Source organism: Numida meleagris, chromosome 4 (genome assembly GCF_002078875.1).
Source record: "Numida meleagris isolate 19003 breed g44 Domestic line chromosome 4, NumMel1.0, whole genome shotgun sequence".
Taxonomy (NCBI): Eukaryota; Metazoa; Chordata; class Aves; order Galliformes; family Numididae; genus Numida; species Numida meleagris.
In genome coordinates, this window is record NC_034412.1 from 27880746 (window position 1) to 27901795 (window position 21050).

Below are 21050 nucleotides of genomic sequence, written 5' to 3' on the forward strand. Positions count from 1 at the left end.
GGAAGGAAGGAAGGAGGGAAGGAAGCATCCTGCCTTGCCGCTGATGGCCCGGAACAAATTAATACCATCCTTTAGATATTTGCATCTGGGAAAACTGAGTTACTCACCTCAGAGTGGAAAACTGATGGGGGAATCCATCACCTCCCACCTGTTCTAACACAACGGCGGATAAACGTGTGGATAAATGCCACCAAAGCCGCGCTCCAACCAAGGGGAGGGGAACGGCAAGGTGCTCAGGGCAGCTCCCAACGATGGCCTGGCTCTGGGCAGGCCTCCCCATGGCCCACAACACGTAGAGCACTTCACCTTTGCAAAACGATGCGTCCTGAAGTCAGACAGCGTTAGGGGTGGGAGGGGGGGTGTGAAGGAAAGAAAAAAAGAGCGCATCCCATCAATAGTAGCAAAGCCTGGGATTTGTTTACAGCCTCCCTGTATTTCCATGGAAACTCTAATTGTCATAGCATGCAACTGGGAAATAACAGGCTCCGGACCCGCACGGAACGCTCTCCCGAAATGCACCCGCGCGGCAGCCTCAGCCTCAGCGCCGGCAGAGCAGCGAGCACCGCCAGCAGCAGCCCGCCCAGAGGCGAGGGCCCCGCGCCGTGCCGCGGCCCGACCGTCCCGCAGTCCCCGCGTAAGATGCGCGGCCGCGCAGCGCGGCTCGGAGGGAGCGGGGCGAGGCGCGCAGCCCCGGGGCTATGAGCTGGCCGCCGCCGAAGCCCGAGGCGCATCGTCTCTCAGGTCAGTACTTCCCTTAAGCTCCGGTGGCCAGGCGGGCACAGCCCGTTTTATTCGCTGCGCACAACCTTGTGTGAGTTAAGAAAATGACTCTCTTTTTTTTTCCTATACACCCCTGTATTACAGGGGGCAGAGGGGTCGCGTTCCCGCAGGGAGGTTTCGTATTTTGCTTTCTCCTTGTGAATCCTTGTTTTTAAGGTCGAGAAAGGACTTCCAAGATTATAAATTGCTCTCAGCAGCGGAGATGAGCAGTCCTGTGCAGGCACTCTGACACGGATGGAACAGACTGTACAGGCACCAGCCAGTACAGTACAATGGGTATTAATATTGTGGGATACAAGATGTTGTCCGTAAACAAGCCTTGATATAAGCAACTCATTGAGTCGAAGGAAGGTCTTCTGAAAGAGCAGTTGCCTTCAGGGGAGTAAGGCTGCCTGCCTAATTTTCATGTTCTTGAAAATATCCCTTTAAGCATGTAAAAGAAACAGGAATAGCTTGCGTATTCATTCTGCTGAATGGTGGCTTATGGAGTTTGTATTTTAAACAGCAGCTTTAAGTGGAATAAGAAGATGAATTGGAAGATTTTAACTATTATACTGGCACATTTTAGACTATCTGATATCTTAATTCAGCTAAAACTGAGAAATGTTTTAAGTTCTGCCTGTCACTTGCAAACCTTGTAACAACTGCAGTTGGGTACCTTCAGACTGATTAAATTTGATTTGAGTATCAGAACACCTGGGCACTGTAGTGTGTTCAGTGTAAAGATACACTTCAAAGAATGAGGACAATGTTTTCAAAAGAGGCAATATCATTTAATTCTGTTCCCCACAATAGGCTTTTCAGGAATCCCCATTTCACTGAAATCTGCATGAAACACGCTATGCTGGGGTTGGCCAACTGGTGGGAGGAGAGTGGATGAATCCCTAAAAAAAATAAAAAGTGAGAACATAAATGCCAGTAAGCATCCAGATCCCTGTGAAGTCATTGATACGCTAGCATTAGACTGGGGACTGAAGATCAGTGATGCAGGAGGCATATTTACTGCCCGTAGTTCCTTCCTTGTGGATAGCAGGACGTGTGGTGCCTACACAGCTCTCGCCCCATGCACAAGGCAGCTTAGCGCTGGCAGGACGTGGCTGGTGAGCCCTGCCTGGACTTCATAGGCAGTCTGTGAAGTTTAGTCAACACTGATCGAGAATAACAGAATTGTAGGGGGTAGGAGGGACCTCTGGAGATCATCTAGTCCAACCCCCTGCTAAAGCAGGTTCCTTAGATGCATCCCTTGAAGCAAGATATTTCGACTTCAACAAAAAAATAGCATATTCACTTTCTGTTTTGTCAAGAATTGCATTAGAAATGTGATTAGCAGCTCAGCTAAAGCCATGCTGCAGGATAGTTAAGTGAAGTAAGAAATGCACAGAATCTGCCAACAGTCTTTTAATTAAATTTTTAAGAAGCCAGTAAACTTTCATTTAATGAACGTGTTCCAGTGTAACAACACAGACAAAATTTTGCTCCTTGACCCTAGCCTTAGCATTACACCCACTGAATAATTTTCCACACACTGATGAAACCTGTCGATGACAATTACACCAAAAAGTCTAGGTAGGGAACTGCAGTTTTGGCACGTGGATCAACAAAACTTCCACACATAATGTAGCTGTCCTGGGAGGCCTAGTATTTTAACTTAACTTACTATTTTAACTTAAGTATCAGTGTGCATTGTCACTACTCCTTATGACTTCTGGGCAGACAGGACTCATGAGAGTTTAATCATTTCCAAAAATACCTGTAGATACTCTGAAAGGAATCCATCTCCAGGTTTCCTAGAGAGGGGAAACATCTGCAGTTCCTTTCTGCTTTTTTCAGCCCAATACCAGTTAAATATAAGAAAACACAGAATGGTCTTTCTTGGCAAAGAGTTACATGCATAGGCAAACAAAATAAATGGAAAGCTTCTTCCTTCCAAGTCTTCATCAGCTCAAGAGCATTTTAAGAATGTGAGGGTTTTTTCAATACTAAGATGCTACTGGATTTCCTTCCCTCTTTCTTATTAGTCTTCCTGTTCTCAGCAAATGACTGTGTGGTTAGGAAGCAAGATTTGGACAGGTCTAGCTCTTGAATAAATGTTCGTTTCCCTTTCTCAGATAACTCCTGCTTGGTTTCATATCTGCTTGCAGATATGAAATGTTCAGCTCATGATGCCTTCTTCCTCTGTGCAAAATATAAACTGGAAAAGGAAGGCAAAAGGAAGGCAAGCAAAAAGAAAAATGGATTGTTCACCCCGTAAATGTCAGGTAGTATTTCATATGGAAATGCAACGTACAGTTGAAATGGCTTTCATGAATCAAAAAAGAGCCTGCAGGTTACAGCTGCACGTACACTCTGAAACCTGCAAAAGCATCAGTCGTTAGCCAAAGCCATGCATCCTCCATGCTGAATAAAAGAAATATATATGACACATGCGATATATCATTCCATAAGACTGAGGTAGGGGTATGTATTTTATCCAGGGTAGAGACCTCCTCAAGTTTACTACTTAAGTTGGCTCACATTTAGAGAACAGAAAAAAATTTCAGGTGGTTGTGAAAGTCACTGTTGTCTGCAGATCATACTGTTTTCAGGTGATTACTAGCAATGCAGAGACACTGACTCAGAAAAAAATAAGTAAAAAGCTATTTACTTTTTTAGCTAATAGTTCTATAAGGAGAATCCCACCAAAATGAAAACTGCTGTTAGTATCAAAATAGAGAGACGTTGGGTCACTTATAGAACCTTTGTCTGTTTCCTTTAAAGATGGTTGAGACAAGGGTAATTTCAGATAATTTCATCTGTTAAAGAGTTTTCCCTGTTTCACAAGAGACTGGGAAAAACTAAACAAAAATCATGTTCATTAGTGCCACCGGCTCATACAAGCACAACTATAAAATTTTGATGTTCCAAATTCACGTATCCAGTTCTTAGGTCTCTTTTAGACGTTCTTAAAAAGCACTTCAGCTCAACATTGTGAGAAGTTGGCAAGGCTTAGTTCTCCCCAACACATTAGTGAAGACAGAAAAACTTACCATATCTTACTCTTATTTTTAAGTATTTCTCATCTAATTTGGGATTATGGGTACCGAGATTATATCACAAAGCACTGTCAGGGAATATTCTGAGAGCATTGCATGGTTCAGTTCCCCAGTGGCACCAGGCAGTACGAGCATACAACTGGTGATGTAAAGGAAGGAGCACAGCTGCAAGCACAGAGGAAATCAATAATGTTTTGGTGCTTTGAAGGCTGCTTGATACAGTCCACTGAGAACAACTGCATTCCTGAGGAGACCTACCTTTTTTGGTTGCCAAATTTGGCCCTTTGCTCAACTTATGTGCATTTTGGTTTTGTTTTGATCTTTTCCTTTGTCTTAAGATTTCTAAATATTAAGCAAGGACAAGATGCTGGCACTTAGGGGGATTTATACTTTGAAACTTGAATATATGCAGGTTTTTAAGTTAAACCGGCATTTTAAACTGAATTTTACTGTTTTTCTCTTTCCTCTAAAAGGAAGACTAATCACATGAAGATTCTGTACGCAGAATAACTTAGTACTGAGCTAACATACAATGTTAGATGCTTTTGTGCTGAATACTTAGTAATTCCTTAAATTTTCCAATGATTGGGTGGGGTTCACATGTAGTACAAACCGCCCTCCCAGTTTTAAGTAAAATTACTTTCGGTGATTTTGATACAGTTTTCCCTTCTGCATGAGTGCTAGTTAAAATATGTTCAGTACTTTGCAGAGGATGGCTGGTATATGCACCATATTAGGAATTCCATCTTGGGGCACTGACAGTAGATCTTCTTAGAAACTGATCATATTTGAAAGCTTTTACCTACTTGGTGTCAGTTTTCTACTAGCAAGGTAAGAAATACTACTGCAGTTGCTAACATATGTCAAAACTTCATATGTTTTCAGGTGCTCTCATTATATTTTGCTGTCATGTAATGACTAGGCACATGCCCAGATGGTGGTTGTAATTTCCTTACTCATATCAATGAGCTGTTATTCACATAAGTAATCTCACTGACAGTAAATGGATTGCTTCTGTAGCGAACTGCTTCTTCAAGAAGAGCCTGCCAATATGGTCTATAGCAAAGCACAGCTAAAAAACAGCTTCATAATGCCAATCTTTAAGTTATAATTGTCCAACCATAGAATTGTTTGGATTGGAAGGGACCTTTAATATCACCTAGATCCAACTCCCTGCTACAGGCAGGGACACCTCCCACTAGACCAGGTTGCTCACAGCCCCATCCAGCCTTGAATGGGCCTTGAATGGCCTTGAATGTTTCCAGGGAGGGGGCATCCACAACCTCGCTGGGCAACATGTCGCAGTGTCTCACCACCCTCACAGCAAAGAATTTCTTCCTAATATCTCGTCTAAATCTACCCTCTTCCAGTTTAAAGCTATTTCTGCTCATCCTGTTGCTACATGCCCTTCTAAAAAGTCCCTCCCCAGGACTTTCATGTGAGCAGCCAGCTACGAGGTCTAGGTGCGCTGAATGCCACATGATAAAACCTACTAAAGGAATCTGCATTAACCTGAAGTTATGCCGTTGCCTTACAGCAGAATAACACCTCTATTAATTCATTTGCATTAAGGTGATACAAAGTAAAATTACATTTCTGTACAGTCTGTTGTACACCAGTATCATCTTTCCTTCGGTTGCTAATCAGTGCCTTTCTTGTTCTAAGCAGGACTATAAAATGGATTTAGGATTCAAAGACTATACCAACAGGACACCTACCAGGAACACTTCTGCTGCTACAAAGAATTTTTCTGCCTGGGAGGACTACAAGAGCAGTGTCGATGACATACAGTACTTTCTTATTGGGCTGTACACACTTATAAGTCTGACTGGCTTTGTGGGAAACCTGCTTGTACTAACAGCTCTAACAAAACGCAAGCAGAAGACAATAATAAACATTCTCATCGGTAACCTGGCCTTTTCTGACATCTTAGTTGTGCTGTTTTGTTCTCCTTTCACGCTGACGTCTGTCCTGCTTGACAGGTGGATTTTTGGCACTGTCATGTGCCGTGTAATGCCCTTCCTCCAATGTGCATCTGTTCTAGTTTCAACTTTAATGCTAATATCTATTGCTGCAGTCAGGTACCGTATGATAAAATATCCCCTCTCCAGCAACTTAACAGCAAAACATGGCTATTTCTTAATAGTTATCATTTGGGCCGTTGGCTGCACCATTTGTTCCCCTCTTCCAGTTTTCCACAAAATTGTGGACCTCCACAAAACCCTCAATTTAGAGGCACTGGAGAACAGGCTCTTGTGTATTGAGTCATGGCCTTCTGACTCATACAGAATCGCCTTTACCATATCCTTACTGCTCATGCAGTACATACTCCCACTGGTGTGTTTAACTGCTAGTCACACCAGCGTCTGCAGGAGTGTAGGTTCCCGGCTGTCCAGCAAGGAGGGCAAGTTCCAAGAAAAGGAGATGATAAACCTCACGCTTCACCCATCCAAGAGCGCGGGCACTGAGGCACAGCCCTCCAGCCGTGCCAGCTGGAGCTGTGCCCTGGTCCAAAAGCATCACAGAAGGTACAGCAAAAAGACATCAACTGTGATGCCAGCTATTTTAAGGCAGCATCAGGATGCTGATTTCAGAGACCTCCCAGAAACCTCTGGCACAGAAAAAAGCCAGCTTTCTTCCTCTAGTAAATTCATCCCAGGGGTACCTATCTGTTTTGAGATGAAACCAGAGGAAAATACAGAGATACAGAACATGATTACGGTATCCCAATCCATCATCAGAATTAAAACAAGATCCAGGCGAGTGTTTTGCAGACTGACAGTGCTAATCCTAGTTTTCGGTTTTAGTTGGATGCCCCTTCACCTTTTCCACATTGTGACGGATTTTAACGCCACTCTCATTTCTAACAGACATTTTAAATTAGTATATTGCATATGTCATTTACTAGGCATGATGTCCTGCTGCTTGAATCCCATCCTCTATGGGTTCCTTAACAACAGCATAAAAGCTGATTTAATGTCCCTTATTCCATGTTGCCAAATACTATAATTTTATGAGCCTCAAGATAAAATAAAACAAAGAAGTTCAGCTTTCAAGCATACTAATGCATATAGCTGTATGAACTATATTAAGCTTAATTAGTCTGATTCGGTTGTGATTAGTAGCATCTCACGTGAATAGGTAGTTCTAAGGCTGCATGTATTTATTGCATTGGCCAGACTGTATAAGTGTATTATAATGTTCTTCTTCTTTCTGTTACACATAGGAAATCATGCCCAGTGTACAAAACCAGAGTACAAATTTCATTACCTGAAATATTGTCAGTCTGTACTTTGGAAATATACAAAATATATAATGAGTCATAAATGTGAGAATACCTAGACTTATCAGCATTAACTATCGTACATCTAATTATAATAAAATACATATCTTTTACTAAATTACTTGTTGAGACTACTTCAGTGCCAATTTTGACTGTTTTCTAAATTAATAGAAAGTCTGTTTCCGAATGGGATTAGAAAAATATTTTTCCCTTGCTCTTTAACTCATATTTTGCAATACCTTTACACCATCCTTTGCTGCTTCTTTCCAGGTTGCCTCATTCCCTGAAATGAGTTTGGGGGCAGTTATTATTGTTGAGATTGTTTCTGTCTCACTCTATTTACCCAATACAATGCATCACTGATTACTTTAGCCAATTTTTACTCTGGCTTGTCATTTTATGGAATTTTCACCCAGGCTTGGACTTACCCACAGCTATGCCTTTGTGCTTGCACTGATGGCCCCCATGGACATGCAGCATGTTTCTGATCAGAGTAAGACTGCATTATCTAAGAAACTGATAGTGGAAAGAAAAAGAAAATGGAAAGAGAGCAGGATTTTTTTTTCTTTTCTTTTGCCAGAAAGCAAAATCTTGATGCGCTTCACCATAAATGACCCATTTCCTTTAGGTCAACAGCTTTCAGATACACCTACACATGTGCACACACCTGTACATGCTTTCAGCACCCCTTTCATTGCCTCCTTTTGAACCAGATTGGTCTTTTTTCTTCCACAGTTAAATCACATACATCTTCCGTAAGTCATAATACATTTCATAGTGGAAATGGAAAAAAATTATATATATATATATATATATATATACACACATATATTTCCCATGGGTTCCTCTAATTTCATAACCCACCTCTGCCCTCAGGGTTCAATAAATGTACAAAGTCTCAACTCTGAGTTTTCAGCTGTCAAACTCCTCCCCAGGTCTAGCTGGTGATTCTTTCTTTTTCTCCGTATGAATTCCCAATCTGATAGTCTCTTTAACATAGCATTTCCAGTCTGAAAAATAAAGTTACTATTTTTATAAATGAGTGGATGGGAAGAATCACAGCGATTTTTTTTTTGCCTTGGGATACTTCCTTTCCAGATAGTCATTAAAAGTGGAAGTAGTTCCTTTATTTGAAGGAACTATCAAGTTATTCTGATGTTACAATTTTGAAACCTTTGAGACTGTCGTCCGGTAAAGAGGTTATTACATACTAGTTGGTAATATCATCATTCCTATCATTAAGGTATTTCCCTGAAGTCTATTTCCCAGTAACCCATTGTTCTTTGTTTTCACTGGCGATACACTTAAATAGTTTCTTCCTGGACACTGACTATTGCATTTTGCAGATTATTATCTCCTAACAACCCAATGTACATCATTTTATAGAGTACAAACAGTGCAGGATATTGAAACAATACATTCTAAATAGCTTTTTAAAAGTTTAAAATTGTTTAATTTGAAAATACTTATGGTTATTCTTGTTAGATAAGCGTAGGTAAAAAAAAAAAAGAACTAAATCCTCACTGAGAACACAAGGATACAGTTTTATAAAAGTTACAGCCAATTATGCCCAACTTAGATCCACACATTTTCTTGCCATTGTGATGTGTCATTTAACCTTATTTTACCATGTAATGTAACCAAATGGTATAAAGAAGGAATTACATCATTTCATCTTCTAATATTTCTTCCAGGTTTCTTTTAATGTATTTTTTATTTTTACTGTTACCTTCCTTCCTACTTGCTATTTATAGGTAATTTCTTCATTTCTTTATATACTTTCAGAGTTTCAACAATTTCTTCCTCCTACACTAAGGACTGTTTCTGTAATATAAAATAATGTTTTATTCAGTAATGACTTTTTTCAGATCAAATTCTACTCACTTTTACTGTGTGTGACACACAGAAACATGCTGGCATTTGAGTAAGTCCTTCATCTAGTTTCAGAGGCTCGCAAAGATTAGTCTGTGTGCTGGTGATTTTATGAGAGCCCTGTCCATTTGCCTGGATGGAGTTAATATCTGTGCCCCCACTACTTAATACCGATCAAAACACAAGAAACTGTAATTTGGCAGTAGGAAATTAAATGAAGACAACTAGTGAACTTCTTCACTCTTGTGATGTCTAAAAATTTGTTTACAATCAATGGTGGGACAATGTGTCTTTACTTTTTATTTACAGAACAATCATAATCATTAGAGTTTGACATCTCCAAAATGTCACTATCTTTCCTCTGACGTGTTAGATAAAAATAAGATATTTTCTCTACCTTCCTTCACCTTCCTTCAGCAGCCAGTATACCTGGATCTCAGTATCAGCAAGGAATACATAGGAAGTAGATGGTAGCAGGAACAAATTAAGCCAGGCAGAATGCATTTTCCAAAAGAGTGAGAGAGGAAAAAAATGAACCATATATTTAACACTTTTCCTGTCTGGAAAAAAATTATTCAAAACACAAGGATCCTCCCTACTCCACACTTGTTGAGCGGTCCTAATCCAGTTGGAGCTGAAGTAAGCACTCCTACATGTTCCATGTACAACAGTGACTGGCAGCGTGATGTGATGTTGTCTCCTACATGCATGTCAATAGATCTTGGGAAGATGTATCTCAACACAATATCCAATGGCATTTTCATGAGAATGGTATCATTCTCATACGCAGGTAAGCAGGTACATACACAAATATACTAGAAAACAAAGCACATTAAGATCAGTCTTCAAACAGCACATCAAATTCCCAGTCCTTAGGCTAGTTAAACTACTATTGAACAATTACTACTGTAACCAAAAATCTAAATAATGGAGGTGGTAGAAGTTTTGTTTTGTTAGCATCTGCTGAAAGGAAACAGAAAATGCCAGATACCAGTTCCACCAGAGTTCAAATAATAAGAGAACTTAATCATACAGGGATTCTTCTCTACTAATAAAAGAATGGGGGAAGAAACCTCTCAGGCAGGTGACAATTATATATGATTGATGTTAAAACTCTTAAGGCTTGACTCACGTGAGGAAAATATATATTTGGTTTTTGCAGTTCTACAAAATAATATCACTGACAAAGCTGACAGCTGGAAATATCAAAGTGTAAACGTTGTTAATGGCTGGCCCGTCTCTCTTCTTTCTGCAGTGAAGGAACAGGAGCCTACTAGGATGTGCCCCTCAGATGGGTCCTCCCAGGCCAGCCAGGCCAGCGGATCTCAGCACACCAAAAGCTCAGTGTGGGCTGACACTACAGTATATCTATACAGGGGGAGAGACTGGAGACTCTATGGTCCTCCAGAGTACTATGACAACAGTGGCTGAGGTAGAGGTATATATCCCATACATCTGCATCAGCTGGAGTCCTATTGGGCAGTGCCTTGATCAGGCAGCAAGGAGCACCAGCTCTGGGCAGGGCAGCAGCCACTGAAGAGCAAGCAGTAGAGAAACAGCACTCCACTGGAGAAAGAGAAGCAGAGAGGAAAACCACACTGCCGCTGTATTCCCTGGTGGCTGCAGCCTTTGCAGGCATGCCACCCTGCCCCTGGAGCCTGGAAGCTCATAATAAAATGTTTCCTTCCCAGCAGTGTAAACTCCTGAGGGATGACAAATAAATCACTCACCTGAAGGTGTGGGAGAGCCAAGAAGAGGAAGACAGTAAGGAAAAAAAGTCTCCACCACCAATCATGCTGAGACAGGCACCAGCTTTCCTTATGAGAAATAGAATAGGTGGTGTGGAAACTTCCCTCCGTATTGATGTTTGTGATAATTAATGTTATCTAAATATTATTAATAGATCACACACCCCATCTGTAATCCCTGGGGTTCCATCATCTATCATTGCACTTCTGGAAGAAAAAAAAAAATGTCATTTTTTCACAGCAGTCCCAATATCTATCTGTGCAGCATAAAAACCAACAGCCGTAAACATCATAGCCTGCAGAAATACATCCTTCATAAATATGGTTGGGTCCAGCAACTTATCCTTTGAATTTGATGAAAGCCAAACTATGCCTATGCAATTTTTTATAAAAAGTCCTAGCAATAATATATACCAATAGTGTCTGGAAATAAAAAAAAAAAATTAAGCCTGAGAACAGGCTTAATGCAGTGATTCTGGTGCAAGACAAGCCTCTTCTTTTTCTGCCCTCACAGGCTGAAGTAATTATATAAAATCATGATACTCATGGAAGTCATTTATCAAGATTACTAGGAAAAGTTGGGGACAATTTTTGAGCATGATGTATAGTTGTAATCTCTAAGATCAGATTTTTCTTCCACGTCATATCTTTTATATACTTCTGAATCAGAAACAAACAAACCTTACTTTCTAAGGCTTGCTACGTGCACTATGTAATGGAGACTCCTGAAATTGGTTGGTTTTGATCCAATTGTACACTTTTTTATCAGACACTAATGTAATTGGTTAAGTGTTGCCTTTCCAATGAAGGCAGACAGAGCTACAGTTTTTGTTCATTTTCAGTTAAAGTGATTTTTGATAGGCAGAGAAATGAAAGTCAGAAAGAGAAAAAAAAAAAAAAAAACCATATTCCTGCTAGGATTAGCTAGCCATATTGTGCCAGTGACAAGGGAATACATCCGAACCAGACTCTTCTGAAATACCTGCCCCTGACATCACCACTGAACACCGTTAATCCCACATGTGACCAGGAAGCCTACTGCAAGTTTTGAAATGTTAGGAAGTAACATGATAAATGAATATGTGTACACGTGTCCCTACTCCTCTCAAACTGTTTCTCTGAAGCACAAGCATTTTCTTTCCACCCATTTTATAAGGACAGTTTTGCCCTGTGAACATTCATAATGGGCCATTCTATGCCATTAAGATGATCTCGGTCATACTGTGGTATGACGTTATCCAAATCAGCAAGCCTAACCACAGCACCTTAAAACTCTGCAGTCTCAGAGGAAATAGTGACATCTGCTACACTCCAAAGGTTATCATGACCTCCTGGTCTCCTCAACAAACTTTGTCTCATTTTATAGTAAAAATACAGCATGTTCTTGGAAGAAATAGCCATTGATTTTGACACATACTTTGTCAAAATTATTATTTCCCCAGAAAGAATACTACTAGTGACAGGAAGATATAGTCATAGTCTTTTCCAAAAAGCTAAGCTGTGCATTAATGGTACAGCTAGCATCACTGGTGTAAATACCGTGTAACTATAAAATATTTTTATTAATCTTATTTGCTTTTGAAGAGAAATATTCCAAAATCTTTGAAATTTAATACATTTTCTTCATTAGAAACTAGTATTAGGAAATAAAAGATAACATTGTCACAATTCAAAGTTAGTTCTCTTGAATAAATATGAACACTTCTTTGTGCCCTTGTAGTCAAATCCTTATGACGATCCATTTAGTAATAAGGCTTAAAAGCACTCCTCTGGGAAATTAGCAGAATAGTAATTTGACATTCAAGACTGAAATACACTGGCTCTGTTCTTATGTCCAGTTAATCAAATGTTTGCTTTATCTTAGCAGGAGAAGGATCACATCTATATTACTTGAATGCCACAGTAGTTTGATATTTTTAGCAGGAAACATTTATTCCTGTCCCTGTTAACAAAGCAGTGTACAAAAGGATTCTTAAGGCTACTTCTAGTGCAAAATTTCTTCAGAGGAGTAACTTGGCGCTGATCAAACAGTTTCACAGGTATTCATCTCTTCATATTCAGTAGGAACCAGAAAGATACAAACTCAAAAACAGATAATTAATAATAACTTTAATTATAAAACTGTTGGTGGATTTTTTCTGGGGGGGGAGGGGAGGGGGCAGGTGGGGTATGACAAGAAGAATAGCAAAGCAAGGAGATAATATCCCTGCAAGAAATGCCTCTTTGTAATTAATATCCAGATTTATTTAGGTTGAGAGAGATGATAGTCTTACTCTTTTAACTGCTAGTAATTATCTTGGCTTTATGAGGACCTCCACCAAATTAGAGTTCATTTAGTATTCATAAGGATATTGGCCTCTTGGCCTGGGGGTTAAAGAGCTACACAAGAGAACTGCATGCAATCTAAATCTTCACTTTCTGCTGATTTTGTCTTTTTGTGGTGTTAGCACAACTGCAAGAAGTGCAAGCTGTTCACTGCAAGAAAATTAAATTCATTCTTATGTAACTACTGGGACTCGACACAGGCAAAACAATTAGCTATTTTTTAAGGCTCCATCGGTTCCAACACACATCCCATAAAGGTAATTGTTTGAAACCTTTATGATACATTCTCTCAATTAATATCCTAGAGTATCAGAGCACATTTCAGATAGCATAGCCTCCCTGGTCCTCACTGCAAATCATGATGGGCGAGGTTCAGAGATTTATTCCTACAGCAGAACTGAACTGCAGTATGCTTTACTTGTGACCATTTCTTAAGGTCATTTGGTGAGTGAAGCTCATTCAGTATGCAGTTGTTCTCCTACTGGTTCTGCAGGAGTCCACTCTTCAGAAAAACTGCTCCGAGGCCATTAACATCATGTTAGGTCCCACTAGCTCTCTGGGCACATAACACATCCCCTCCTCGCACGCTGTCATTCCTGCCATCAGCAGTGGTCCTAAAGTGCTGCTCCTTTCACAAAAGAGAGGAGATGGCTGAAAAAACAATGAAACTATAAACTCTCCAGTGCTTGTTTTCCCTCTTCTGAAATAGGCTAAAACTGGAGATATACCAGAAAGCTGTAGAAGACATTTGTGATGGACTTTTTGGAGGGGAAATGAAGAATCACATTTCAAAGATGAAATGAAGAAATCTGTCAGAGCAACTCAAGCTGTTTAATTTAATACATCCATAGCTCTATGGCCTTAATAATAATAAGCCTAAAAAAAAATGTAAATAGTTGGTTATCAGCTTTGCTGATTTTCTTCTAATATGATACATCCATTTTAATTCATTGAAGATCCAAGCACCTTCACATTGGAATACAGCTTTGAGACCAAACCACTCTGCTTTGCAGGTATTCCCTCATATTTGTTGTTGTCATATTTGTTGTTGGCTCATTACACACCACAGTAGGTCTGGTCCTGATAAAGGATTTTGCTGAATTACTACCCTGAGAATAATTAATGAGAGTAACACTACAAATAAAAGTAGCACATCTGTCAAAATGAGAGTTGAATAGATCAAGCTACCCCTAACAAGCTATAGGAACACTTCAGCATATTTAAAGGATATTTTTTCAAATATTTGAAAAGTAAAGGTTTATTTTCCACAGTCTGGCAGCTGCTTTTGCTAAAACAGAACTTCTGATTTGTCCCTTTAATTATAAAAGTTTATTAAAGATATGACTATGCTAAGAATTTTATGATAACAAGCAACAAGAAAGAAGAGTAGAAAAAGCTTTTGTTTAAATATCACTATAAATTAATAACAGTGTATTTCCTTTGCTTCTATTAATGACTGTATGTATTGTAATAAGCTGATTTCTACTTTCCTGAAAGGCCTTCATGGGATAATGCTCACAGCAGACTGCAAGCAGAATAAAACCTGTAATTTACAATAATAAACAATAAATAAAAGGCAGAATTCATTTAATTATCATTAGAAACACAAATAACTTTGCTTTATTTTGTTTAAAGCAGAAATGAAGACAACATCCACTGCACAGTTTGTGCAATAGCATTCATATAAAGGTTCTACTGTACTTATTTTTAAGAAATAAGATGTGTAATAAGAACCACAGAATGGTTTGGGTTGGAAGGGACCTTTATGATCACCCAGTTCCAAACCACCTGCTATAGGCAGGGACACCTCCCTCTAGACCAGGTTGCTCACAGCCCCATCCAGCCTGGCCTTGAGTGCTTCCAGGGAGGGGGCATCCACAACTTTTCTGGGCAACCTGTTCGAGTGCCTCACCACTCTCACAGTAAAGAACTTCTTCCTGATATCTAGTCTAAGTCTACTCTCTTTCAGTCTAAAGCCATTTCCCCTCATGCTGTCTCTACCTGCCCTTATAAAAAGCCCCTCTCCAGCTTTCCTGCATGCTCCCTTCAGGTACTGGAAGGAGTCAGCTGATTCTGTGTTTGTACCCCAGTATAAGTTTATCTTTGTGATACAAGGGACAGGAGGGAAAAAAAAAAAAAAAAAGATAAACAATATGCAAAAAAGATCCTATTTCCTATATGAACCATACATTTCTATTCATTTTCCTGTATTCCCCTAATAGTGACTAAATCACATTAAGCACCTCAAAATGAAGGGGACTTCAGAAGTCTTTGGAATTTCCTTGGCAAAAGCAAGTGTTGTTCTGTTAATCTGCACGTCTACATGTCATGCTGTTTACAAAGATGATTTCTGCCATGCCATTCACATGCTGTTTGGCAATATTTGACAGCCTTATAAAGGAAGAAACGGAGCCAAGCTGCAACAGCAACCCCAGCATCCTTCATTTTCACTTCTTTTTTTTTAATTTATTTTTAAAAATCAGATTTTCTGAAGTTTCAAGTTACCATTTTCGGTAAGCACAGCACATAGGAGAACATTACCTGATTTCGTGGAGATGCAGGGATGCTCCCCAGCTCCACCTTCGCCTCTCAGGTCGCCGGCTGCGCTGACAGCAGCAAGCTGCGGGGGACCTCTGCTGGTGACGGCAATTTATCGTCCAGCAGTTGCTGCTTGCGGACCGGAGATGGACACCTGCCGTAAAAAGGGATAGTGTTTGGAGCTTTTCATGTTCTGATTTTTAAAAATGTACTAATACTTTTTCAAGTTAAAGAGAAAAAAAAATCTCCATTTCTCTAATTCCACCTTTCACAGGGAAAAAGAAGGTCAAGAAAGCTTGTTGAACAAATACAAGCTTCAGAATACAGTCATACCAGTGGAAATTTTGCATGGCTGTGTCATTTTACAAGGGTTTATACATGCTGATCATTCTTAATCAGTAGAGGTATGAAAAATACAATAGTGGAAGTGCCATCCAGTCCTTTAAATTAATGGTATGCTTTCATCTGTCATTGCATATCATTCTGTTCAACTGTATTTAGACCAGAAGATGTTCAATAATCAGATGAACGCCAGCTGATATATTACTAGCAAAAAGATATATTAGTGAACTTCATAAGGAGCTTTAATGAAAAGGTAATAGAAGGCCCTATTGATCCTTTGAATGACAATTAAGAAATGGGCTCTCAGATAAACTGAAACCGCAGATTGTAAAAGGATATTGTTCTCTATAACTACCTGAAGGGAGATTGTAGTGAGTTGGGGGTCAGTCTCTTCTCTTTCATAGCTAGTGACAGGATGAGGGGGAATGGCCTCAAGTTGTGCCAGGGGAGATTTAGGCTGGACATTAGGAAATACTACTTTTCTGAAAGAGTGGTCAGGCGCTGGAATGGGCTGCCCAGGGAGGTGATTGAGTCACCGTCCCTGGAGGTGTTCAAGAAACGTTTAGATACAGCATTGGGAGACATGGTTTAGTGGGGTTATTGGTGGTAGGTGGATGGTTGGACTGGATGATCTTGTAGGTCTTTTCCAACCTTGCTAATTCTATGATTCTAGGATTCTATGATACTATTAACACAGTACATAGCCAATCTGCAACTTTGTTGTCAAAGGTATTGCAGAAGTCTAAAACAAGTTTATATGATTAATGACAGCATATCATGCTCTGGTACAAAACAACCATTCTACACCTGCTAAGTGATAAGAGAACTTAGCACTGTCAACGTATTGTCAATAGATAAGAATCAAGCATTTGAAGTCTGCTGTCCAGTAATTCTGTTCTAGTAAGAGTTAGGTGCTGTGATCCATTGACTTTTTAATAGTGGCAGCATGAATAGATATAAATATGAATATGAATGGATATTTTTGGAAATAGTTCTACATCTGCCAGTACTGCTAGAAAAAAAAAAACTTTAAAGTTGTGTGATAGTGGGGGGGAAAAAAAAAACAACTTATCAAAGATCCAGGTAAAAAGTGTATTTGTGAGAGTTCACACAGCAGTAATCAAGGGTGAATAAGAAAAGGCAGCTCAATTTTCCTACCAAAATTGGTCCATTACAGAAGAACAATAGCACAAACGAAAACAGTTTCCTAAAGAGTGAGCCTCACGCAGCAGATAACATTTTTCTTCATATCAATACTTCCTTAGCAGACAGATGTTTCAGATCGGTTCTTCCAATTATATCACCCCAGTGAGAATCTGAAGTAATTTCAGAGAGTGTCTTCCCATTCCCTTCACTAAAAAGTAAACATTCAGTTGTCAAAAATTCTGTGTAGCTCAATGAATGACTCAACAAAGCAAAGACCAAACCAACGCAAGGTGCATTTGGCATGAAAACACATTTTACTTTAAAAAGCGATTGTGGCAATTATTCTTTGGGGATACAAAGAATCATACATCTCTCCTCGCACACATGAGCATGATGTTGCACTAGTGGCCGGCTGCCCAGCCCATTCTCTTTTTTCACCTCTACATTATAAAAATCTATTTCAGAGTTGCAGACTCTACAAAGAACTTTTGCCAAATTGTAAAGCTTCTTAAAACCTGTATCTATTTGTTCATGAAAATTCCATCCCTAAAGGAAAGAATCTGCTCATAGCATTCACTGAAATGTTGCTTTTAAAGTACCTGTTGTTGCCATGCTGTTAGGTAGCACTTCTCAAATTCTGCTGTTGTAACAATAAATCACATTAGCTGGTGATAAGTGAGTTATTATTTGAAGTGGCAGATGAACCGAATGAACAATTTAAGAGTGAAAGTGGCAAATGCCCATCAAGTATAGAACTGTTCTTCAAGACATTAGACTTTTATAAAAGGAAACCAATTCTTCTGACTGAAATTGTCACATTTTGGAGCAGAATTTTCCTGAAAAGTCTGAAAAAGAAATCACTTACCTTACCTGACAAATAATACACTTGTATATAAAACACTTTGAAATTTAAACAGCAGGAGAAAGAAGCAAAACCAATACATTACTAGGCAATTAGAAAGCCTGCATAAAATTGTCTGAAACATAACGGAAAGCACTCTTGGATAATTTTATATTTTCTTCCTATTTGAACTATAACACCTGCTATGCCTTTATGCTGATTTTACTACCAGCAGGAACTACTGACAAGTTATCCTCGTAGGACTTACAGACAAAACGAAAGCTGAAGAACTTCCCCTTCCTGTTCCTCCTCCCTCACCAAAAAAACAAACAAATAAATGTGAAACACTTGTCTTTCAAGTCAAGTTAGCCTGGGGTTTAAAATGGGTCTGTATCTATCTCCTTCAGTCAGGCTGCCTGCTGGGAAGCACCACTAGGAAGCATCACTCTGCTTCCTAAGAAGCCCTCATGCCTATCATCTAGAAAATATTCCCCTCAGTGTATATATACTCTTCCTCCTGTAAAAATCTAGCAGTCACTATGACCCTGTGAGCAAACCACAGAGAAGGCCTGTGAATGTTTTTGATGGGATGCTGTGACTCTCCAAAAAGAGCCATTACAGAAAAACTACCAGATCCACAAGTCATTCTGTATACGTGTCCTCAACAAGCAGTCACAACCTTCACACTCAGTCATGTGTTTTCTGTATTCATTAGTTATGGGACAATTACCATAATTATTTACATCCTGTTTACCACTGAGGGAGCCCACAGCTCCTTCTAAGTAAGTACTGTCTGCAAACTTAGAATGCATTCAGGTCCCACATCCAGATAATTTATAAAAACATTGAAGAGAACTTGGCCCCTGAAATGTATCTAAAAGTGCAGCGAGATGCCACCATGTGAACATCCTTCAGGAATACATTCCCTATATCTTGTAGGAAAATTACATATTAGCATGAATGATCAAAAGGGAGAGCTTCTCTCCATAGACAGGATCTGCTCTGTGCAGCACGCCAGGAAAATATCCATCCAGGTGTTTCCATGCTGCACAAATGCAGAGCACCCAGCATCTGAAGGGATGTAAAAATGTATTCGCTATCTGTGTTCCTCTTCTCATTCTGCCTCTTTACAGCATTTACCTTATGAAGCCATTTGTTGCAGTTAGCCAGCAGAAAGCAGTCAAAAAAAACCGAAAACAAAACAAAACAAAAAACCAACAAATTGCTGAGATGAACTGGAAAGCTGAAAAGGAAAGGAGATTAAATTCTAAACATATGCAGCCGGGCATAACACTGAAGCATAAGTAAGCAAAGGAATGTTCTTTTGAACTCACTCAAATTCTATTCTGCTGTAATTTTTATTCGTTTATTTATTTATTAAGAGCATTAGAGACAAGAATGGCAGGTTAATTTAGCTCCTAGATTCCTTGTGGTGCCATACAGTAAAGTTGCATCTCCCTGTTCTGGCACCGTTTCTCTATAAACTAATTGAGGCTGCAGTACAGCACATATCTTTTTGATATCCTTCCAATTTCCTCTGGGAAATTAAGGAAAAGTAAATTTAAAAGAAAATCAGAAGGAGATGAACTGCTACCTCTTCTTTTTGCAGGACCAAACTTACTGTCTGACTAATTTATCTGTTTTGCTTCTCTGATTATAATAAGGAAATTGTTTCCAGAAGGTTCTAAGGAGGAATATCTGCCTGTAAAACAAAGGAGGAAAGAGGCAGACAAAGTGATTGGTTTTACCTATCAAGAAAAGGATAAGTGAGAAATTCAAATTTATCTATGTGCATCTGTATTTGCCCACATAGTTCATTATAACACTGAGAAATTGGTGTAAACTGAGTAGATTATATACTTCTTGTACTAAGTAGGCACAGAACTTTGTGCTGTGAAGCTTCTAGTTCTGGTTGTTACCATAAAAATAAAATAAAAAATAAAAGAACAACGTTTGTACAATCGATATGTTTCATGACAAATGTCATGTCTGGGAGATGTTTAGACAAACAAGTTCCTTTCAGGGAGATCACACAATAAATTCTTCTGTTGTTCTGGAGTTCTGAGTTTTATTCTGAATACTGTATTGACTGGCTATGTGAATACTCACCCTAAGGCTCCCGTGTCAGGTCCAATCTCAGGAAAGCCAAAAAAACTGGTGTCCAATATCATGAAGTACTTCAGGGTTTCTGGAGGACAAGAGAAGAGTAAAGTGGTTACACAGCTCAACCATTGATCACTGGCCTCTCCAATACAGGTATGCGGTTTGCACACACAAGACAATAGCATGCTGAATTTTAAGGCTGACAAACTTCAAGCCAGTTTGTGCTACAGCTTGAATTTCAGCAACTTTGATGCATAATACTCCAACTTAGATTTTTAGGGAAGTCAGGGTTACATTTCTTTGTAACGCAGGGAAAATATGATACCATTTTGTTTATTATTTAATAAAGCCAGTAAAAATGTAAGTAGAGTATGGAATTTTGTGGTTTTCAGCACTCTTGATGGATTAGGAACCATGTACACAATGTGCTTTCAAGTAGGTGTTTTCTGAAACCAAATTACAAAGTTCAGTTTAGTTCACACTCTACTCTTCAAACTTAAAACAGATGACAAGGCATCATGATAAGATTTCCTAACAGGGTGAACTTAACCCTCTCTATTTTCACCACGCCTATACTTCCATATATATTACTACAACACAGCACTTCATTACCCATGCTATAGAACTCTGCAGTCTAAACACTGAGAAGTTGATATGCCTGAGCAGGTCTTAAATGAAACAAGTACCGAAGAGAGTGAGATGCTTGTATGGAAAAGTATAGTAACTATGCCCCAAATTCAAAGCTACCTAACAGCTTTGTAGCCTCCAGTTGTATCTCACCTGGATGTACTAACTGCCATAATGCAGCAATTGTTAGAAACATCTTAACCCCAAATGACACCATTCATTTCTATGAATTTACATTTACAGCTGAACACAAAATACAAAAATGTTTTTGTATTTCTAGACACGTACAAACCTATTGTGTGGTTTCAGTTGATGGCTTCTCCTTGGTTTTAATTATATTTCCCTCTCCTACTATCCAAAAAAAAAAAAAAAAAAAAAAAAAATACCCAAAAAACTTTAAAAAGTGACTGTTA

At 39.2% G+C, this 21050-nt stretch overlaps 1 protein-coding gene across 1 annotated transcript; it reads left to right on the plus strand.

Moving 5' to 3' along the window:
- On the plus strand, nucleotides 416–6821 carry NPY5R (neuropeptide Y receptor Y5). Its single transcript, XM_021396504.1, has 2 exons — nucleotides 416–741; nucleotides 5481–6821. Exon 2 carries the CDS (start codon nucleotides 5490–5492, stop codon nucleotides 6819–6821), a length of 1332 nt encoding a protein of 443 aa, XP_021252179.1. The 5' UTR covers nucleotides 416–741; nucleotides 5481–5489.